Consider the following 18,006-nt stretch of genomic DNA (forward strand, 5'->3'; position numbering starts at 1 on the left):
TCATTACTCATCACTTGAAGAGAAAACTAAGGGGGAACTTCTTCATTCAGAGGCGGGGTGAGTGTGCACCGAGCTGCAGAGCAAGTGGCAGGGACGATTGTAATCTTTAAGAGAAGTTTGCTTAGGTCACTGGATGAGAAGCATATGGAGGGCTATGGTCCAGGTGGAAGTTGTTGGAACTCGGAAGATGAATGCTTTAGCACGGACTAGACTGGCCGAATGGCATTTTCCTGTGTTGTAGTGTTTTATGACTCTAATGCCTTCACAATCTCTTCAGCTACCGCTTTCTGAACTCTGCAGTGTCTTATCTACCTTCAGGCCTTTCAGCTTCAAAAACACTTTCTCTCCTTGGTAAAAGCATGTATCCTCACTTCTGCCCCAGGTACTGCTGAATGTTTGGCATTTATGTAATAAATTTAACGACACAACTGTAGTGGGTGACTTCAATCTGCAGGAGGATTGGGAAAGTCAGATTGGAGTGAGATCGCAAAAGAGGGGATGTATTGAATGCTAACAAAATGGCTTTTTAGAGCAGCTGATGGTTGAGCCTGCTCGGGAAACTGCTATCTTACATTGGGTGCTGTGTAATAACCCAGATCTTATTAGGGAGGTTAATGTAAAGGAACCATTAGAAGGCAGTGATCATAATATAATTGAATTCCTACTGCAATTTGTGAGGGACAAGCACAGGTCACATGCGTAGTATCGCAATGGAATGAAAGGGAATTTCAGAGGCGTGAGAGAGGTGATTCCCCAGGTGGATTGGAGGATGCTGGTGGAGATGACGCCAGAGCAGAAATGGCTGACGTTTCTGGGAATAGTTCATAATGTGCAGGATAGATATGTCCCACAGACGTAGTTCTCAAACAGCGGGGCTAGGCTATCGTGGCTGACAAAGGAAGTTAAGGACTGTATAAAAACATATAAAGTATTAAAAGTGAGTAGTAAGTTGGATAATTGGGTAGCTTTTAACATCCAACAACAGGCAAATTTAAAAATAAAAGCTATAAGGGGAAAGGTGAAATATGACAGCAAACTATACAATAATATAAACCAGTTATAAAATATACGAAAGGGAGGCGAGTGTTGATATTGGACCACTGGAAAATGATGCTCATGGGGTACAAATGGGGAAGAGATGGTAGATGAACTTGATAGGTACTTTGCATCCGTCTTGTCTGTGGAAGACACCACCAGTGTGCCAGAGATCCGTGAGTGTCAGGGAGCAGGAGTGAGTGCCATTGCTATTACAAAGGAAAACGTGCTAGGCAAATTCAGGTTCTTAAAGTGGATAAGTCACCTGGACCAGATGGACTACATCCCAGAGTCCTGAGAGAGGTTGCTGGAAAGATAACAGATGCATTGTTCATGACACGTCAAGAATCACTTGATCCTGGCATAGTCCTGGAGGACAGGAAGATTGCAAATGTCTATCAACACTTTGAGAAGGGAGGAAGGCAAAGTAAAGCAAATTATAGTCCAGTAGGCCTAACCTCAGTGGCTGGGAAAGTGTGGAGTCATGATAACAGATGAGGTTTTGGGGTACTAGTAGACTAATGATATAATAAGGCAAAGCCAGCATAGGTTCTGCACAGGGAAATCTTGCCTGACAAGTCTGTTACAGATCTGAAGGAAGTCATAAGCAGGATGGACAAACGAGAGGCAGTGGATATCATTTACTTGGATTTTCAGAAGGCATCTGATAAGGTGCCTACAAGATGCTTTTTTAGAGCAGCTCGTGATTGAGCCCACTTGGGGGGTCAGCTATTCTGGATTGGGTGTTGTAATGAACCGGAATTAATTAGGTCACTTGAGTTCAAGGAACCCTTCGGGACAAGTGATCTTAATATGATCAAATTCACCCCGACATTAGAGAAGGAGAAACTAAAGAAAGATATGGAATAAAGAGAATTAGAGAGGCATGAGAGAAAAAATTGTCAAAATTGATTTGAAAAGAACACGGGCAGGAATGAAAACAGAGCAACAATGGCTGGAATTTCTAGAAGCAATTCGGAAGTCACAGAGAGGAAGTGGTATTCTAAAGGTAAGGTGACAAAACCGTGGCTGATAAGAGAAACCAAAGACAACACATAAAATAAAGAGAGGGCACAGAAGAAAAAATACTAGAAGTTGGAGGATTGGGAAGCTTTTAAAAGCAAACAGAATGCAACTAAAATCATTAAGAAGGAAAAGATGGAATACTTAGGTGAGCTAGCCAGTAATATTAAAGAGGATACTATTTTTTCTTCAGGCACATATAGTGTAAAAGAGAGACAGAAGCGAATATCAAACCACTGGAGAATGATGCTGGAGAGGTAGTAATGGGGTGAGGGTGAAAGATGATGGCTGATGAACTGAATAAGTATCGTACATCACTCTTATCTGTAGAAGACACTGGCTGGAATATGGAAGTCCCAGATGTCAGTGGTCAGAATGTGTAAAGTTACGTTACTCGGGAGAAAGTAGAAGGAAAGGTGGGCCGTAATTTTTTTTTACTGGAAGGAGAAATCGATATTCATGCTTTCAGATTGGAGCTATGCAGTTGGAATATGATGTGTTTCTCTTCAACCCTGAGGATGTCAGGTGGAGCAACTCCAGCCATTGCTATTCTGCCATCATCCCTGCTAGTGCCCCTTCAATCAACTTTAGTAATCTCCTCTCCCGTGCCTCCGTAGTTCCCCTCACCCTATTAATAATGATGCATCTTGTTGTACCTTTCCCCTCTCAAAGTGCAGGGTGAATTGTAACATGTTATGATCACAGCGTCAACATGGTTCCTTTACCATAAGCTCCCTAACCCAATTTGGTTCTTTGGACAACACCCAATCCAGAATCAACATTTCTCAATAGGGCACAATTACAAGCTATTCTAAAAGCATCTCATTAGTATTTTCCAAATGCCCTCTCTTGAGATCAAGCACCAATCTAATTTTCACAATCTACCTCCACCCATCCCACTCATGGACTACTCATCTCACTCTCATTGGTGGGTAGATGCGCAGGATCCTCACCAGGACTACCAGCCTCTGAGACAGCTACTTTTCCCAAGCAGTAAAGCTGATAAATATCTCTACCCTCTAACCCACCCTTCCACAACACCAAACACCTCTACTTTATCATTTCCTGTCTGTCATCCTATGCAGGCATCCTATGCCGAGCGTCACTTTATGGACATACAATCAGTCCGTGCACAGTATATAAGCTGTGGATATATGTTGTTACTATTATGTTTTTGTGCTGTATTGGAGCCGGAGTAATAATTATTTCGACCTCATTTACACGTGTCTGCTGGAAATGGAATTAAACAACCCTGAATCTTGAATAAACATTTCAACAGGCTGCAGCGTCACATTTTTGTCTCTCAGCGTTATTGCGTCAGAGCGCCACCTGGTTGACAATGGAGTCCACAAGTCAGGGGGTCCTGTTATTGTGGTAAATCACCACCAAGTGGCAGTGTTGTCCACAAAAGGGAGAGGTTTACAGCGATAAGGAGGAGTGCAGGGGCTGCAAGTCGATGAAGTTCCAGACCTGCCCCTAACCACTCTCCTCACCACGAGTCAGAGTCCCAAACAGTCCTTCCATATGAGGCAACTTTTCAGCATCGTGACTGTTGGGGTTATCCATCGTTTCCAGTTTTGCTAGTGTGGCCTCCTCGACATTAGTGAGACCCGATGTCGTCTCCGCATTCTGCACTCTGTCCCGATGAGATTCTGCAGATGTTGGAGATGCAGAGTAACATATACAAAATGTTGGAGGAAGTCAGGAGGTCAGGTAGCTTCTATAGAGGGGGATAAAGCAAAACAGAGATTTCCTGCCGGGACCCTTCATCAGGACTGGAAATCGGGAGAGGCCGGAATAAGATGGTGCGGGAAGTGGAAAGAGTCCAAGCTGGTAGATGATAGGTGAAGCCAGATAAGAGTGAAGGTGAGTGGGTGGGGGAGGTGGGAGATGAAGTGAGACGCTGTGAGGTGGTTGGTGGAAAATGCAAAGGGCTGAAAAGGAGGAAACTGATAGGAGAGGAGAGCGGACAATGGGAAAGTAAAGGGGAACCAGAGGGAGACGATCCGCAGTGGAGAAGAGAGAAGTGAGGAGACAGAATGGAGGAGACTGGCGTGTGGGTTGATGAAATGAAAAGGTGGAGATAGAAGTTAAAGATATCGATGCTCATGCTACCCGAATGTAATTTGAGTTGTTGCTCCGCCAACCTGAGAGTGCACTCATCGTGTTAGTTAAACAATGAACCGGAAGGGGGAGTGGATTAATAATTTTCCCCTGGGATCCCTATTAAATCAATCCTCCCTCACCTTAAAACCGGTGCTCTCTGGTTGTTGATTCTACAAAAAAGGGGCGGAAGAAAAATAAACAGAAATACATATAAAACCTACAGCACAATACAGGCCCTTTAGCCCACAAAGTTGTGCCGAGTATGTCCCTACCTTATAAATTACTGGGGTTACCCATAGCCCTCTATTTTTCTAAGCTCCATGCACCTATCCAGGAGGCTGTTAAAAGACCCTGTCGTTTCCCCCTGCACGAACACTGCCGGAGCCCATTCCATGCACTTATCACTCGCTGTGTAAAAACGTACCCCGACATCTCCTCTGTACCTATTTCCAAACACCTTAAAACTGTGCCCACTGTGGCAGCCATTTTAGCCCTTGGAACAAACCGCTGACTATCCACACGATCAATGCCTCTCATTATCTTATACACCTCTATCAGGTCACCTCTCATCCTCAGTCGCTACAAGGAGACAAGGCTGAGTTCGCTCAACTGCGCACATTCCCCATTTCTGTACACTTATAGTTTGGAACACCTGCATAATGTCACCTCAATCTCCAGCACTTCAAGGTGTGAAATCCCTACCTGCCCGACCTCTCTCCAGACCTCAGTCCCTCGAGTATTGGCAGCATTCTCGTAAATCTTTTCTGCCCTTATTCTAGCTTAGCGTCCTCTTTCCTATAGCAGAACGACCAAAACTGAATACAATAATCCAGGCATGGATACCCGAGCAATACCCTAATCCTAATGCAACCTCACTGGCCTCTTCTTCAGACCATGAGCCATGAGATATGAGACAGAGGCTGCTCAGCCAATCGAGTCTACTCCGCCATTCCTTCCTGTCCAATTGATTACCTCTCGCAAACCCATTCTCCTGCCTTCTCCCCATAATCTTTGAACATCCCTTTAAAATACACTCAATGACTTGGCGTCTACGCTTGGGTAGCTTTTAAAATCTAGAACAGGCAACTAAAAAAACAAGCTATATGAAGGGGAAAGGTGAAATATGAGAGCAAACTAGACAATTCAATAAACCATTATAAAAATGCGAAAGGGAGGCGAGAGTTGATATTGGACCACTGGGAAATGATGCTCATCTGGTAGAAATGGGGAAGAGATGGTAGATGAACTTGGTAGGTATTTTGCATCCGTCTTCTCCGTGGAAGACACTGGTAGTGTGCCAGAAAGAGTGTCATTGCTATTACAAACGGAAATGTGTTAGGCAAACTCAGGTTCTTAAAGTGGATAAGTCTCCTGGACCAGATGGACTACATCCCGGAGTCTTGAGAGAGGTTGCATAAGAGATAACAGGCGCAGTGGTCATGACTTCTCAAGAATCACTGGATCCTGGCATGGTCCCGGAGGACCAGAAGAATGCAAAAGTCATTTTACTCTTTGAGAAGGGAGGAAGGCAAAAGAAAGCAAATTATAGTCCAGTTAGCTTAACCTCATAGTTTCTGCATAGGGAAATCTTGCCTGACAAATGTGTGAGATTTCTTCGAGGAAGTCATAAGCAGGATGGACAAACGAGAGGCAGCGGATATCATTTACTTGCATTTTCAGAAGGCATCTGATAAGGTGTCACACATGAAACTGCTTAATAGGATAAAAGTCAGAAGTAATACTGGCATGGACAGAGGAATGGCTGACAGCCAAGAGGCAGCGAGTGGGAATAAAAGGAGCCTTTTCTGGTTGGCCAGCAGTAATTAGTGGTCTTCAGGGGTCAGTATTCGGTCCGCTACTTTTTACATTGTTTGTCAATGATTTGGATAATGGAACTGATGGCTTTGTGGCAAGGTTTGTGGATGATACAAAGATTGGTGGAGGCGTTGGTAATGTTGAGGAAGCAATGCGATTGCAGCAGGACACAGACAAATTTGAAGAACGGGCAAAAAATGGCTGATGTAATACAATATTTCGAAATGTACGATAATGCATTTTGGGAAAAGGAACAATGGTGAATCTGACTGGGAAAAACTTCAAAAGCGGAAATACAGAAGGAAATATGAGTCTTCGGGCAAGACTCCCAGAAGGTTAATTTACAGGTTGAGCCTGTGGTAAAGAAAGCAAATGCAATGCTGGCATTAACTTAAAGTGATGTAGAATATCTAAGCAAGGAGATAATACTGGTGTTTATAAGACACTACTTAAGCCGCACTTAGAATATTTGGGACCCATATCTCAGAAAAGGTGGGTTGTCGTTGGAAAGAGTCCAGAGGATGTTCAAGAACATGATTCCGGGAATGAAGGGGTTAAGATACGAGGAACGTTTCCAGCCTTGGGCCTGTACTCCTGCACTGACATATGTTTAATAAATGTGGGTCGGGGTGTTAAATCTCACTGAAACCCACCGAATGTGGAAAGGTCTGGATAGCGTGGATGAGGAAAGGAATTTTCGTATGGTGGGGGTAGCCATAACGGAGGGCACAACCTCAAAACTGAGGAGCGACCTTTTGGAGTTGTTAAAGAGGATTTTATTTAGTCAGAGAGCAGTGAATCTGTGGAATTCTCTGACACAGACGGCGGTGGGGGACAAGTCTGTGGGTACATTTTAGGCAGAAGCTAATAATTTACTGATCAGTCAGGTCATTACAGGATATGCCGAGGAGGCAGGAGCATGGGGTTGAGAGAGAACCGGGATCAGCCATGATAGAACGGCAGAACAGACTTGATGGGCTGAATGGCCTAATTCTGCTCCTATGTCTTATTGTCTTATACTGCGAGTGTCTTGCACAGTGAAGATTGACACAAAATACTTGTTACATTCGGCCGCTATTTCTTTGCTCTATTACTAACTGCTCTATCATCTTCCAGCGGTACAATATCAACTCTTGCCTCTCTTTTACTTTTTGTATATCTGAGCAACTTTTGATACGATATTATTGGCTCACTTACCTTAATTTATCATCTTGTCTCTCTCCTGTGTGTGTTTTTATTTGTCTCCTGTTGTTTATGTAAAAGCTTTCCAATCCTCTCACTTCCCACAGTTTTCTTGCTATATTACGTGACCCCGCTTCTGGTTTTATCCAAAACAGGAGAAAATCTGTGGACGCTGGAAATCCAAGCAACACAGACACAAAATGCTGGAGGAACCTCGGAGGCCAGGCAGCATATATGGGAAATAGTAAACAGTCGACGTTTCGGGCAGAGACCCTTCATCAGGACGGGGTGGGGGGGGGGGGAAGATGAGACGTCAGAGGAAGAAGTGTGGGGGTGAAGGGGTGGAAGAAGTGGTCGGTGACAGGTGAAACCGCGAGAGGGGGAGTAGTGAAGTGTGAGGATGAAAGGGGTGGAAGAAGTGTGAGGGTGAAGGGATGGAAGAAGTGGTCGGTGACAGGTGAAACTGCGAGAGGGGGAGTAGTGAAGGAAAAAAACTTCTTAGGATCTTATTTCCTTAACGATTCTTGAAAAAATCATTGCTAATACCTCCACATCTCTTCAGTCACCTCTTTCAGATCTCTGGGGTGTACTCCATCTGGTCCAGGTGACCTATTTACCTTCAGACCATCTCTGTTTCCCAAGAATCTTTTCCCGTGTAACGTAACTTTACACATTCTGAGCACTGACATCTGGGACTTCCATATTCCTGCTGGTGCCTTCGAGGGATAAGATTGACGTACAATACTTACTCCGTTCATCTGCCATCACTTTGCACCCCAACCCCATTATTACCTGTCCAGCATCATCTTTCAGTCCACCCCCTTTTTCAGAGACTGGGATCCCTGGTTCAACCGGTAAGGATGTTGTGCATTTCAATGTGTTCTCCTCTCACTCCTCGATTCTTTAAATGAAAGGGTTATCATATTTGATATTTCTTCATATGATGACCCCACCACTCCAGGGATCAGTCTGATGAATCTTCATTGCACTCTCTATAACAAATACTCTCTAACCTCTTTGTTAATCCTCTAAAGAGTTCACTTCCATCTTCTGCAGTCCCGTGTTGCCCCGATTACTTCCGCCTCTCTTTTACACTATATGTAGTTGAAGAAAAATTTGGTATTCTCTTTAATATTACTACCTAGCTCTCTGATGTATTCCATCTTTTCCTTCTTAATTATTTTAGTTGCATTCTGTTTGTCTTTAAAAGCTTTCCAATCCTCTAACTTCCTAGTAATTTTTGCTCTATGCCCTCTCCTTGGTTTTTACGTTTTCTTTGGTTTCTCTTATCAGCCACGGTTTTGTCACCTTCCCTTTGGAATACTACTTCCTCGTTGTGGTGTGTACATCCTGTGCCTTCCGAATTGCTTCCAGAAATGTCAGCCATTGCTGCTCTGTTTTCATCTCTGCCCGTGATCTTTTCAAATCTATTTTGACCAATTTTTCTCTCATGCCTCTCTAATTATTCCACATCAGACTTTTGCTTCTCCTTCTCTCATGTCAGGATGAATTTGATCGGATTAAGATCTCTTGTCCCTAAGGGTTCTTTGAAATTAAGTGACCTAATTAATTCCGGTTCGTTACATCACCCAATCCAGAATAGCTGATCCGCAAGTGGGCTCAATCACGAGCTGCTCTAAAAATGCATCTTGTAGGCATTCTAGGTATTCCTCCTCCTGAGACGAACACCATCCTGATTTTCCTAATCACCTGCATGACAATCCCCCATGACTATTGTAACATTGCCCTTTTGGCACGCATTTTCTATCTCCCTTTGTAATTGGTGGACCACATACTTCACTACTGTTTGGAAATCTCTATACAATTCCCATCGATTACTTTTTACATTTGCTATTCCTTAATTTTACCCACAGATTCTACACATTCAAACCCTATGCCACCTCTTTCTAATTATTTTATTTAATATTTTACCAACAGAGCCACACAACCCCACTACCAGCTTGTTCTCTCAAGAAACATATAAGTATCTGGGAAACAAGAGGACCTGCAGATGCAAGAAATCTAGAGAACTACACACAAAGTGCTGGAGGATCTCAGCATGTCAGGCAGCATCTATGGATGGGAATCAACATTTCGGGCCAAGATCCTTCCTCGGGACTCTTGATACCCACGTATCTGGAATATCAACAAGCAAAGAAAATAGAAAATAGTGCAAATAGGGAAAACCCTTGACAAAATTTAGTTCAAGGCTTTAAAAAAGCCAATAAGCAAAGGCAATAAACACTTTCATCAGAACCGACATTGACATTTTTTTAAATAAAAATATCTTGGTCCCATTTCAGTCAGTCCAATTTACAAGGATAAATAAGAACTTTAGAAAGCTTTAGAAAGGACTATTTACACTGAAAGCCACTTGAAATAACACTACCTTGGACAGAAGGAGGAAGAGGAATAACAAACATGAAAAAAAACAATAATCACACAACAGACAGTTAAAACTTCTGCATATATTTTCATCCAAAATAAAAAGGATTCAGCACTCTATGTGTGTATATGCAATCGTGATAAGAAATACAGACCAGAACACGTACACGAGAGGCCAACTCAGAAAAATACATAATCAATACGGAAGAAAACATTAAACAGTGGAATGAGTATGACCCTCCATGGGAGACATCCCAACGATCTGAGCAGACGAGATGGTGACAAAGAAGCATTGAGCACCTGACTGGGTGTTGGAGACCTCTTCCCAGAAACAGAGGGGTTCATGTGGAAATACAGGACAAGGTGGTCAACAAAGGGAAAATAAATCGAAAATACATGAAATACCAACAAACAAAGCAGTAAATGCAGAAAATGCCAAGAGAAACCAGACACAATCCAAGACATTTCAGGATCCTGCAGCAGTTTAACTCAATCTGATTACTTACAAAAGTACAATCAAGTGGCAAATATCATTCACCAAAATCTTTAAAACACGAACTCATGAATGTCCTCTATCACTTCATAAAGGCACCATAAATTCAAGCCTGATCTAGTTTTAGAGTCTTACAAATTATAGACAATCAATACATTATTTCAGATAGGACAATCCATAATAACCATCCGGATATAATAATACAGGATATACGAGCAGGAACAATTCCCTCAATAGATAAAACCATTCCCAACACACACGTGTTCCACGAGTAGTGGAACACCTCACCACAGTTATTCTTTGTCTCATCAGTCAGACAAACGAAAGATTTTTTCTGTCAATCTGCTTCCAAATGTTGCTACTCTGTCATTCGTTGCCAAAACCCGCTGCTGATTCCCTTCTCCTCATCATCTCATCTCCTCATCTCCTTCTCCTGACCCTGCTTCGTTGAACATCCGACAGGTGGTTCCCCATTCTGCCTTCAGTCTTTAAAGGACAGTGGTGTTTTCAACAACCTTTAGAAGCAGGGAAAATGACACATAATGTGGAAATGAGTCGTGAATAAGGAGGTTAACTACCAAAGTCATTCTTCCTCAGTCCAGAGATGAGAGGGGCGAAGAAGATGTCAGACAGAACTGCAGTCAGCTCGTCTTCTTCAGTCTGCAGATAATTCAAGGGAAGCCTCTTCACCCACAGAGTGGTGACTGTTTGGAACCCATCACCACAGGGAGAGTGAGAGGGGAAAACCGGGAGGATTTAAAAGGACTGTTGTGGAACAGAATCACTGGCAGGGTCCAGCTGGCCTGAGTTGACTCTACTGTACACTAGGTGTGTTATAAATTCACTAAGTACCGGAGACAGAGTTTAAAATAGAACTGATTTATTTGTCTCAGATCCAGAACATTAAACTCCAGTTGTCACAAGGTTAGATTACACATTCACAACGGGTGAACAGTCTCTCCCCAGTGTGAACTCAATGATGCACATTTGGTGGAGATGACTGAGAGTATCTCTCCCGAAAGTCGGCCTCTACCCAGTGTGAACTCGCTGGTGTCTCAGTAGATTAGATGACTGAGTGAGTCCCTTCCCACAAACTGAGCAGGTGAACGGCCGCTCCCCACTGTGAACTCGCTGGTGTCTCTGTAGGTTAGATGACTGAGTGAATGTCTTCCCACAGACTGAACAGATGAATGACCTCTCCCCAGTGTGAACTGACTGGTGTGTCTGTAGGTGAGATGAGAAAGTGAATCCTTTTCCGCAAACTGAGCAGGTGTACGGCCTCTCCCCAGTGTGAACTCGCCGGTGGCTTTGTAGGTCGAATGGCCGCGTGAATCGCTTCTCACAGACTGAGCAGGTGAACGGCCTCTCCCCAGTGTGAACATGTTGGTGCTTCTGTAGGTCGTATGATCGATTGAATCCCTTCCCACAGTCGGAGCAGGAGAATCGCCTCTCCCCAGAGTGAATTAACTGGTGTCTCCGCAGGGAGGATGACTGACTGAATCCCTTCCCACAGTCTGAGCAGGTGAACGGCCTCTCCCCAGTGTGAACATTTTGGTGCTTCTGTAGGTCGTATGATCGATTGAATCCCTTCCCACAGTCGGAGCAGGAGAATCGCCTCTCCCCAGAGTGAATTAACTGGTGTCTCCGCAGGGAGGATGACTGACTGAATCCCTTCCCACAGTCTGAGCAGGTGAACGGCCTCTCCCCAGTGTGAACATGTTGGTGCTTCTGTAGGTCGTATGATCGATTGAATCCCTTCCCACAGTCGGAGCAGGAGAATCGCCTCTCCCCAGAGTGAATTAACTGGTGTCTCCGCAGGGAGGATGACTGACTGAATCCCTTCCCACAGTCTGAGCAGGTGAACGGCCTCTCCCCAGTGTGAACATGTTGGTGCTTCTGTAGGTCGTATGATCGATTGAATCCCTTCCCACAGTCGGAGCAGGAGAATCGCCTCTCCCCAGAGTGAATTAACTGGTGTCTCCGCAGGGAGGATGACTGACTGAATCCCTTCCCACAGTCTGAGCAGGTGAACGGCCTCTCCCCAGTGTGAACATGTTGGTGCTTCTGTAGGTCGTATGATCGATTGAATCCCTTCCCACAGTCGGAGCAGGAGAATCGCCTCTCCCCAGAGTGAATTAACTGGTGTCTCCGCAGGGAGGATGACTGACTGAATCCCTTCCCACAGTCTGAGCAGGTGAACGGCCTCTCCCCAGTGTGAACACTCTGATGTTCTTTCAGGTGAGATGATCGAGTGAATCGCTTCCCACAGTCTGAGCAGGTGAACGGCCTCTCCCCAGCGTGAACTGACTCGTGTGCTTTTAGGTTAGATAACTGAGTGAACCCCTTCCCACACAAAAAACAGATGTTTGGTCTCTCCCCAGTGTGAAGTCTCCGATGTGCCTTCAGCTGAAAGGACCGAGTGTATCCCTTCCCACAGTCTGAGCAGGTGAACGGCTTCTCCCCAGTGTGGACTGACTGGTGTTTGAGTAGGTGAGATGATTTAGTGAACCCCTTCCCACAGTCTGAGCAGGTGAACGGCTTCTCCCCAGTGTGGACTGACTGGTGTTTGAGTAGGTGAGATGATTTAGTGAATCCTTTCCCACAGACTGAGCAGGTGAATGGCCTCTCCCCAGTGTGGACTGGCTGGTGTTTCAGTAGGTGAGATGACTGAGTGAATCCCTTCCCACAGACTGAGCAGGTGAATGGCCCCTCTCCAGTGTGAACTCGCTGATCTGCCATTACGTCAGATGACCTTCCCCACAAATTCAACAGGTGACTGCCCTCTCCTTAGTGTAAACTGACTGGTGTGTCCGTAAGTGGGATGACCGAGTGAATCCCTTCCCACAGTCTGAGCAGATGAACGGCCGCTCCCCGGTGTAAAATGACGGGTATGCCAGTAGGTCAGATGACCGAGCGAGTCCCTTCCCAGTCGAAACAGGTAGGATCGGGAAATGAGCAGAAAGGATGATTGCATGAATAGCCCGCTCCAATTTTTAAATATCTGGGCAGACACAGCGAGACTGGCGTGTTGTGTTCGAGATTCCCGTAGACAAATTCCTTGTCGTGTTTAACCTGAAAAAACAAACAAACCCAAAATCAATCAATGGGTGAAGGACAGCATTTAAGATTAGATCACTTTGGTGGCCAAGGTGTGATCTGACATCACACTGTTACAGTGAAGTTCAAACCAAGTTGGAGAGAGAAATGACCTTCTAACTGGGCACAGTGCTGGTGTCTGGAATGCCCATCAAATTCTCTGATGCTCCTCCTGTCTCTATAAGAATCGTTGCAGACGCGTTATCAGGCGTAAGATTTTACGCAGAGATTGGTCAATGTGTGGAATGGGCTGACGGCGACGGTGGTAGAAGCGGATATAATAGGGTCTTTAAGAGGCTCCTGGGCAGGTATATGGAGCTCAGAAAATTAGAGGGCTATGGCCACCCCTGGTAATTTCTCAGGTAATATCATGTTCGGTACAGCTTTGTAGGCCGAAGGGCCTGTATTGTGCTGTTGGATTTTTTTTCTCTATGTTTCTGCTGTCTCCAATCTGTGACTTGGCTCAATCTGACTCTCGAATTGGTATTATTCCCTGTTTCCACTGAGCTGCATTGGTGCCTGGCCCCAGAGCCACTGAAACAATCTCACACAAGTAACCTATGTTGACTTCCTTTCATGTACTGTCAATTTAAAGTGCAACATTTTTAAATCCATGTAAGTATAACCTGCTGAGAAGAATGGTTGATCCATACAGCTGTTCAAAGGATTTAGAATGAATATTAGTATTATTTCAGGTTCTTGTAACAGAGTCATAGAATGTACAAGACGGAAACAGGCCCGTTGGCCATCTGCCCACTCTCATATCGCTACCATCCAGGTACCTGTACAAACCTCTAACATGCTGAAATCGATCTCGCATGCACCACTTGCGCTGGCTGCTCATTCCACACTCGCATAATGACATGATGACGTTTCGCCTCATGTTGACCTTAATGTTTCACCTTTCACTCCTAACCCATGACGTTTGGTCCCACCATATCTCAATAGAACAAGCCAGCTTGAATTTACCTTATCTATGCGCTCATAATTTTGGTATACTTCCATCAATTCTCCCCTTAATCTTCTGCGTTCCAAAGAATAAAGTCCAGTTCAAGCTCTCCTTATAACCCAAATCCTCCAGCCCTGGCAACATCCTTGCGAATTTTCTCGGAACTCTTCCAACTTTTTTTACGTCTTTCCTGTAGGATGGTGACCAAAACTACACACAATACTCCAAATAAGGGCTCATCATTGCCTTGTACAACGTCAACATAACATCCATCTCCTGTACTCAGTACTTTGTTTTATGAAGGCCTATGTGCCAAATTCTTTCTTTTTGTCCCTATCGAACTGTGACACATCTTTCAGTGAATTATATACCTATAGTCCCATCCCTTTCTTCAACAACACTCCACAGTGCCCTATCAGTCACTGTGTAAGACCTATCCTGGTAGATCCTACCAAAGTGTAATACCTCGAAATTGTCTGCATTAAATTCCATTTTCCATTTCTCACACCATTTCTCCACCTGGTCCGGCTCGCACTGCAAGCCACGATAGTCTTCTATCAGTCTGCTAAACCCGCAGTCTTGTTTTCATCCACAAATTAGCTGATACGGCTACCCATGTTAACATCCAGATTACTGATATAGATGGCAAACAACAAGATCCAGCACTGATCCCTATGGTACACCACTAGTCATATGCCCCCCAGTCAGAGAGGCAACCATCTGCTACCAAACTCTGACTTCTCCCAAAGCCGGTGTCTCATCCAATTTGCTATCTCAGCTTGAATGCTGAGTGACTGAACCTTCTTGACCAACCTCCCATATGAGACTTTGTCAAGTGCCTTGCTAACGTCCATGTAGACAATATCCATTGAATTGCCTTCATCCACTTTCCTCATAACTTCCTCGAGAGACTAGAGAGAATATTGGTTAGACATGACCTACCATGCACAAAGCCATGCCGTCTACCCACATAGATCCAAATACTTATATATTCTGTTTCTGCACAAATGTTCCAATAAGTTTCCCACTACTGATGTCAATTTCCTCGTTTATTTTTAGAGCCTTTCTTGAACAGAGGAACAACATTGGCTGTCCTCCAATCCTCCAGTACCTCACCTGTCACTAAGGATGATTTAGATATCTGTGCTTAGGCCACGACAATTTCTGCACTTGTCTTATGCAGGGTCCTGGGGAACAACTTGTCAGGCCCTGGGGATTGATCCACGCTAATTTTCCTTCAGACAGCAAACACCTCCACCTCTGTAATCTGTACAGGGTCCCTGAAGTTGATGCTGCCTTGCCTCACTTCTATAGACTCTGTGTCCATCTCCTGTGTAAATACGGATGCAAAACTACTATTTAAAACCTCCCCCATCCATTTTGTCTCCCGTATAGATTACCATTCTGATCGTCTAGAGTAGGCATGCTTCTGTTCTGACACTCTCCATGTTTCTGTGACAGAGAAGCTGGCCAAACTTGAGTGGAAGGGGAATATGGGAGGAGTGACGACAGAGCAGCAATGGCTGGAGTTTCTGGGAGCAACTTAGGAGGTGCGTGGTAGATACATCCCAAAGAAGTGGAAGCATTGGAAAGGCAGGAAGACACAACCGTGGTTGAAATGAGAAACCAAAGCCAACATAAAAGCCAAAGAAAGGACAAACAAACGAGCAAAACACATTGGGAAGCTTTTAGAAGCCAACAGAAGACCACTAAAAAATGTCAACTGAGCTCACGGCATGGAATGATGTAGTTATGTTGTCATGATGCAATGATGTAGTCATTAATGACTCTTGGCTGCACCCAACAGTCTGAGGCATTTAAAGGAACAAAATATCCGGGGCCTCAATATTTCTTGAAAACCAAGGTACCCTGCACCAGTTCCCTTTCAACTTTTATTTAGGCAAGCATATACAAACTAGACATCCTCAATATTTCACTTCTGAAGGCCTCCCACTTACCAAGTACTCCTTTGCCAAAAATCATTCTGTCCCAATCCACACTTGTCAAATCCTTAAAATTGAGCTTTCTGCAATTTGGAATCTCAAGTGAGGTCCAGGCCTCTGTCTTTCCGTATTTACTTGGAATCTCCTGGCATTATGATCACTAGACACAAAGTGTCCCCATACACTAATATATGTCTCTAGCCCTGGATCATTTCCTAACCTCTACGTCGAGAATTCTACGTACTGATTAAGGGAACATTTGACGCTTCTACCCCATCTAGTCCTTTTACAGTATGGGAGTCCCAGTCAATATATGGAAAGTTAAATTCACTTACTAAATGAAAAATTGTTTCTTGGCATAGTCTGCGATCTCTCTATAAATAGGTTCCTCTAAATCCCTCAGACTGTTGGGTGAAACCAAATTCCAGTAATGGCTACAATATCATAATTCCATGCCCTGACGTCTGAATAACATCTGTCTTTTGTCAACAAAACAACCTCTCCCTCATTGTCACAAAAACTAAGGAGCTGATTGTGGACTACAGGAGGAATGTAGACAGGCTGATCCCCTTTGACATCAGTGGATCTGGGGTTGAGAGGGTGAACAGCTTTGTCAGTACTCCATCGGTACTGGAAAGGAAGGGGGAAGGGCCATATGTTTGATTGATTAGGAAGAAGTGGGTTGTGGTTCTGTGAGACTTGGTTCTGTGTATCAGCAGCTCCCTATCCGCGCAAACTCCAATTTACCCAACAACTCACTCTCGTTTGGGTATGATCAAAGTCGCTTTCATATTTCACTCAACCCTTTGCCCTGCGGGGAAACAGATACAACTTATACCCTGATACAGAAGACACCACTTACCTCTAATGCTGTAACCGGATGGCGTTCGGTGCGGTCCCGGGTAACCTCACTCTGACTTCCCGGGTGGGCGGCAGTGGATCTGGACCAGGGTGCTTAACCTGCGCGGAGAGTTCAGTCTGAGATGAGGCAGAGACTGACACTTTTCGGCACCAATGGAGCTAAATAACTCGCACGTCTCCTGACGACGGTTGTCTGGCAAATGACGGGCACACAAGGTTCCCCAAATCGTCTCAGCGTGAGCCCCTCACCTTAATTATAAATTAAATTATTTAAATTCCAGCTTTGTGTGTTGATTATTTACCAGCAGGGGGAAATAATCAACGCACAAAACTGTAAATTAAATAATTAATCGATTTAATATTTGTTTCCAGTTCAACCCTATAATAAAATCATGTCTCTCTTCGCATGCCGTCATTATACTAAATTGCACTGATTAAATTCTCAGAGCTTTTCGTGTCAACATGCCAATACGTATAACTGGAACACACGGCCGCTAGAAGCTGCTGCTGCAGATAATGAGGTCACGGCAGATCTGATCTAAAATGTCATTACGCATTCTCCCAGCCCCCCCTTCCCCCCGTCCATCCCTGAAACACTTCAATCCCGCTGGTTATCAGCAATATCGGCCGAAAATTGAGTCAAAGACTTTGCTTCCACTGGCCATTGAGGAGAGGAGTTCAAAACTCTCCCAATCGGCACAGGAACAATCGATATATTCGTCTGAAATAAGACATTCTGAAAAAGAAGCAGATATTTGCTGGACTGATCTCGCACCCTTGCTTTGAAACAGGTGGCCATTGTTCTACAGCTGTTCTTAATCTTTACTTAACTTGTGGAAAATGTAAATTGTGCAAATAGGTAACAGTCGGAACACAAAAAGCACCACAGACAAAAGTGGCTTAAAATATCTCCTTGACCGCTGATCCGATGCACAGAGGACTGGCTAATTGGAAATAAAGGTCCGAAACAAATATCAGAAGCTGAATTATTCTCACCGTAATTCCCCAAGAATATTCTGAGAGTGTGGATACCGTGTGTCGTTTCTGACAAATAACCCCGCCCACTGCCCCACACGGATCTCTCGTAACCATGGCAACACACACAATACTGGAGGAAC

General features: G+C 44.4%; 1 protein-coding gene across 1 annotated transcript; it reads right to left on the reverse strand.

The window, feature by feature from the left end:
- Positions 1 to 11,068: 11,068 nt before the first annotated feature.
- LOC140723485 (uncharacterized) lies at positions 11,069 to 12,778 on the reverse strand. The gene has a single exon (XM_073038054.1). It carries the CDS (start codon positions 12,776 to 12,778, stop codon positions 11,069 to 11,071), a length of 1,710 nt encoding a protein of 569 aa, XP_072894155.1.
- Positions 12,779 to 18,006: the final 5,228 nt, after the last annotated feature.

The sequence above is a fragment of the Hemitrygon akajei genome, unplaced genomic scaffold (assembly GCF_048418815.1).
Source record: "Hemitrygon akajei unplaced genomic scaffold, sHemAka1.3 Scf000115, whole genome shotgun sequence".
NCBI lineage: Eukaryota > Metazoa > Chordata > Chondrichthyes > Myliobatiformes > Dasyatidae > Hemitrygon > Hemitrygon akajei.

What these genes read in the sequence shown, in the direction of transcription:
- LOC140723485 (XM_073038054.1), bottom strand. Translation starts at nt 12,778, where the DNA reads ATGGCAGATCAGCGAGTTCACACTGGAGAGGGGCCATTCACCTGCTCA.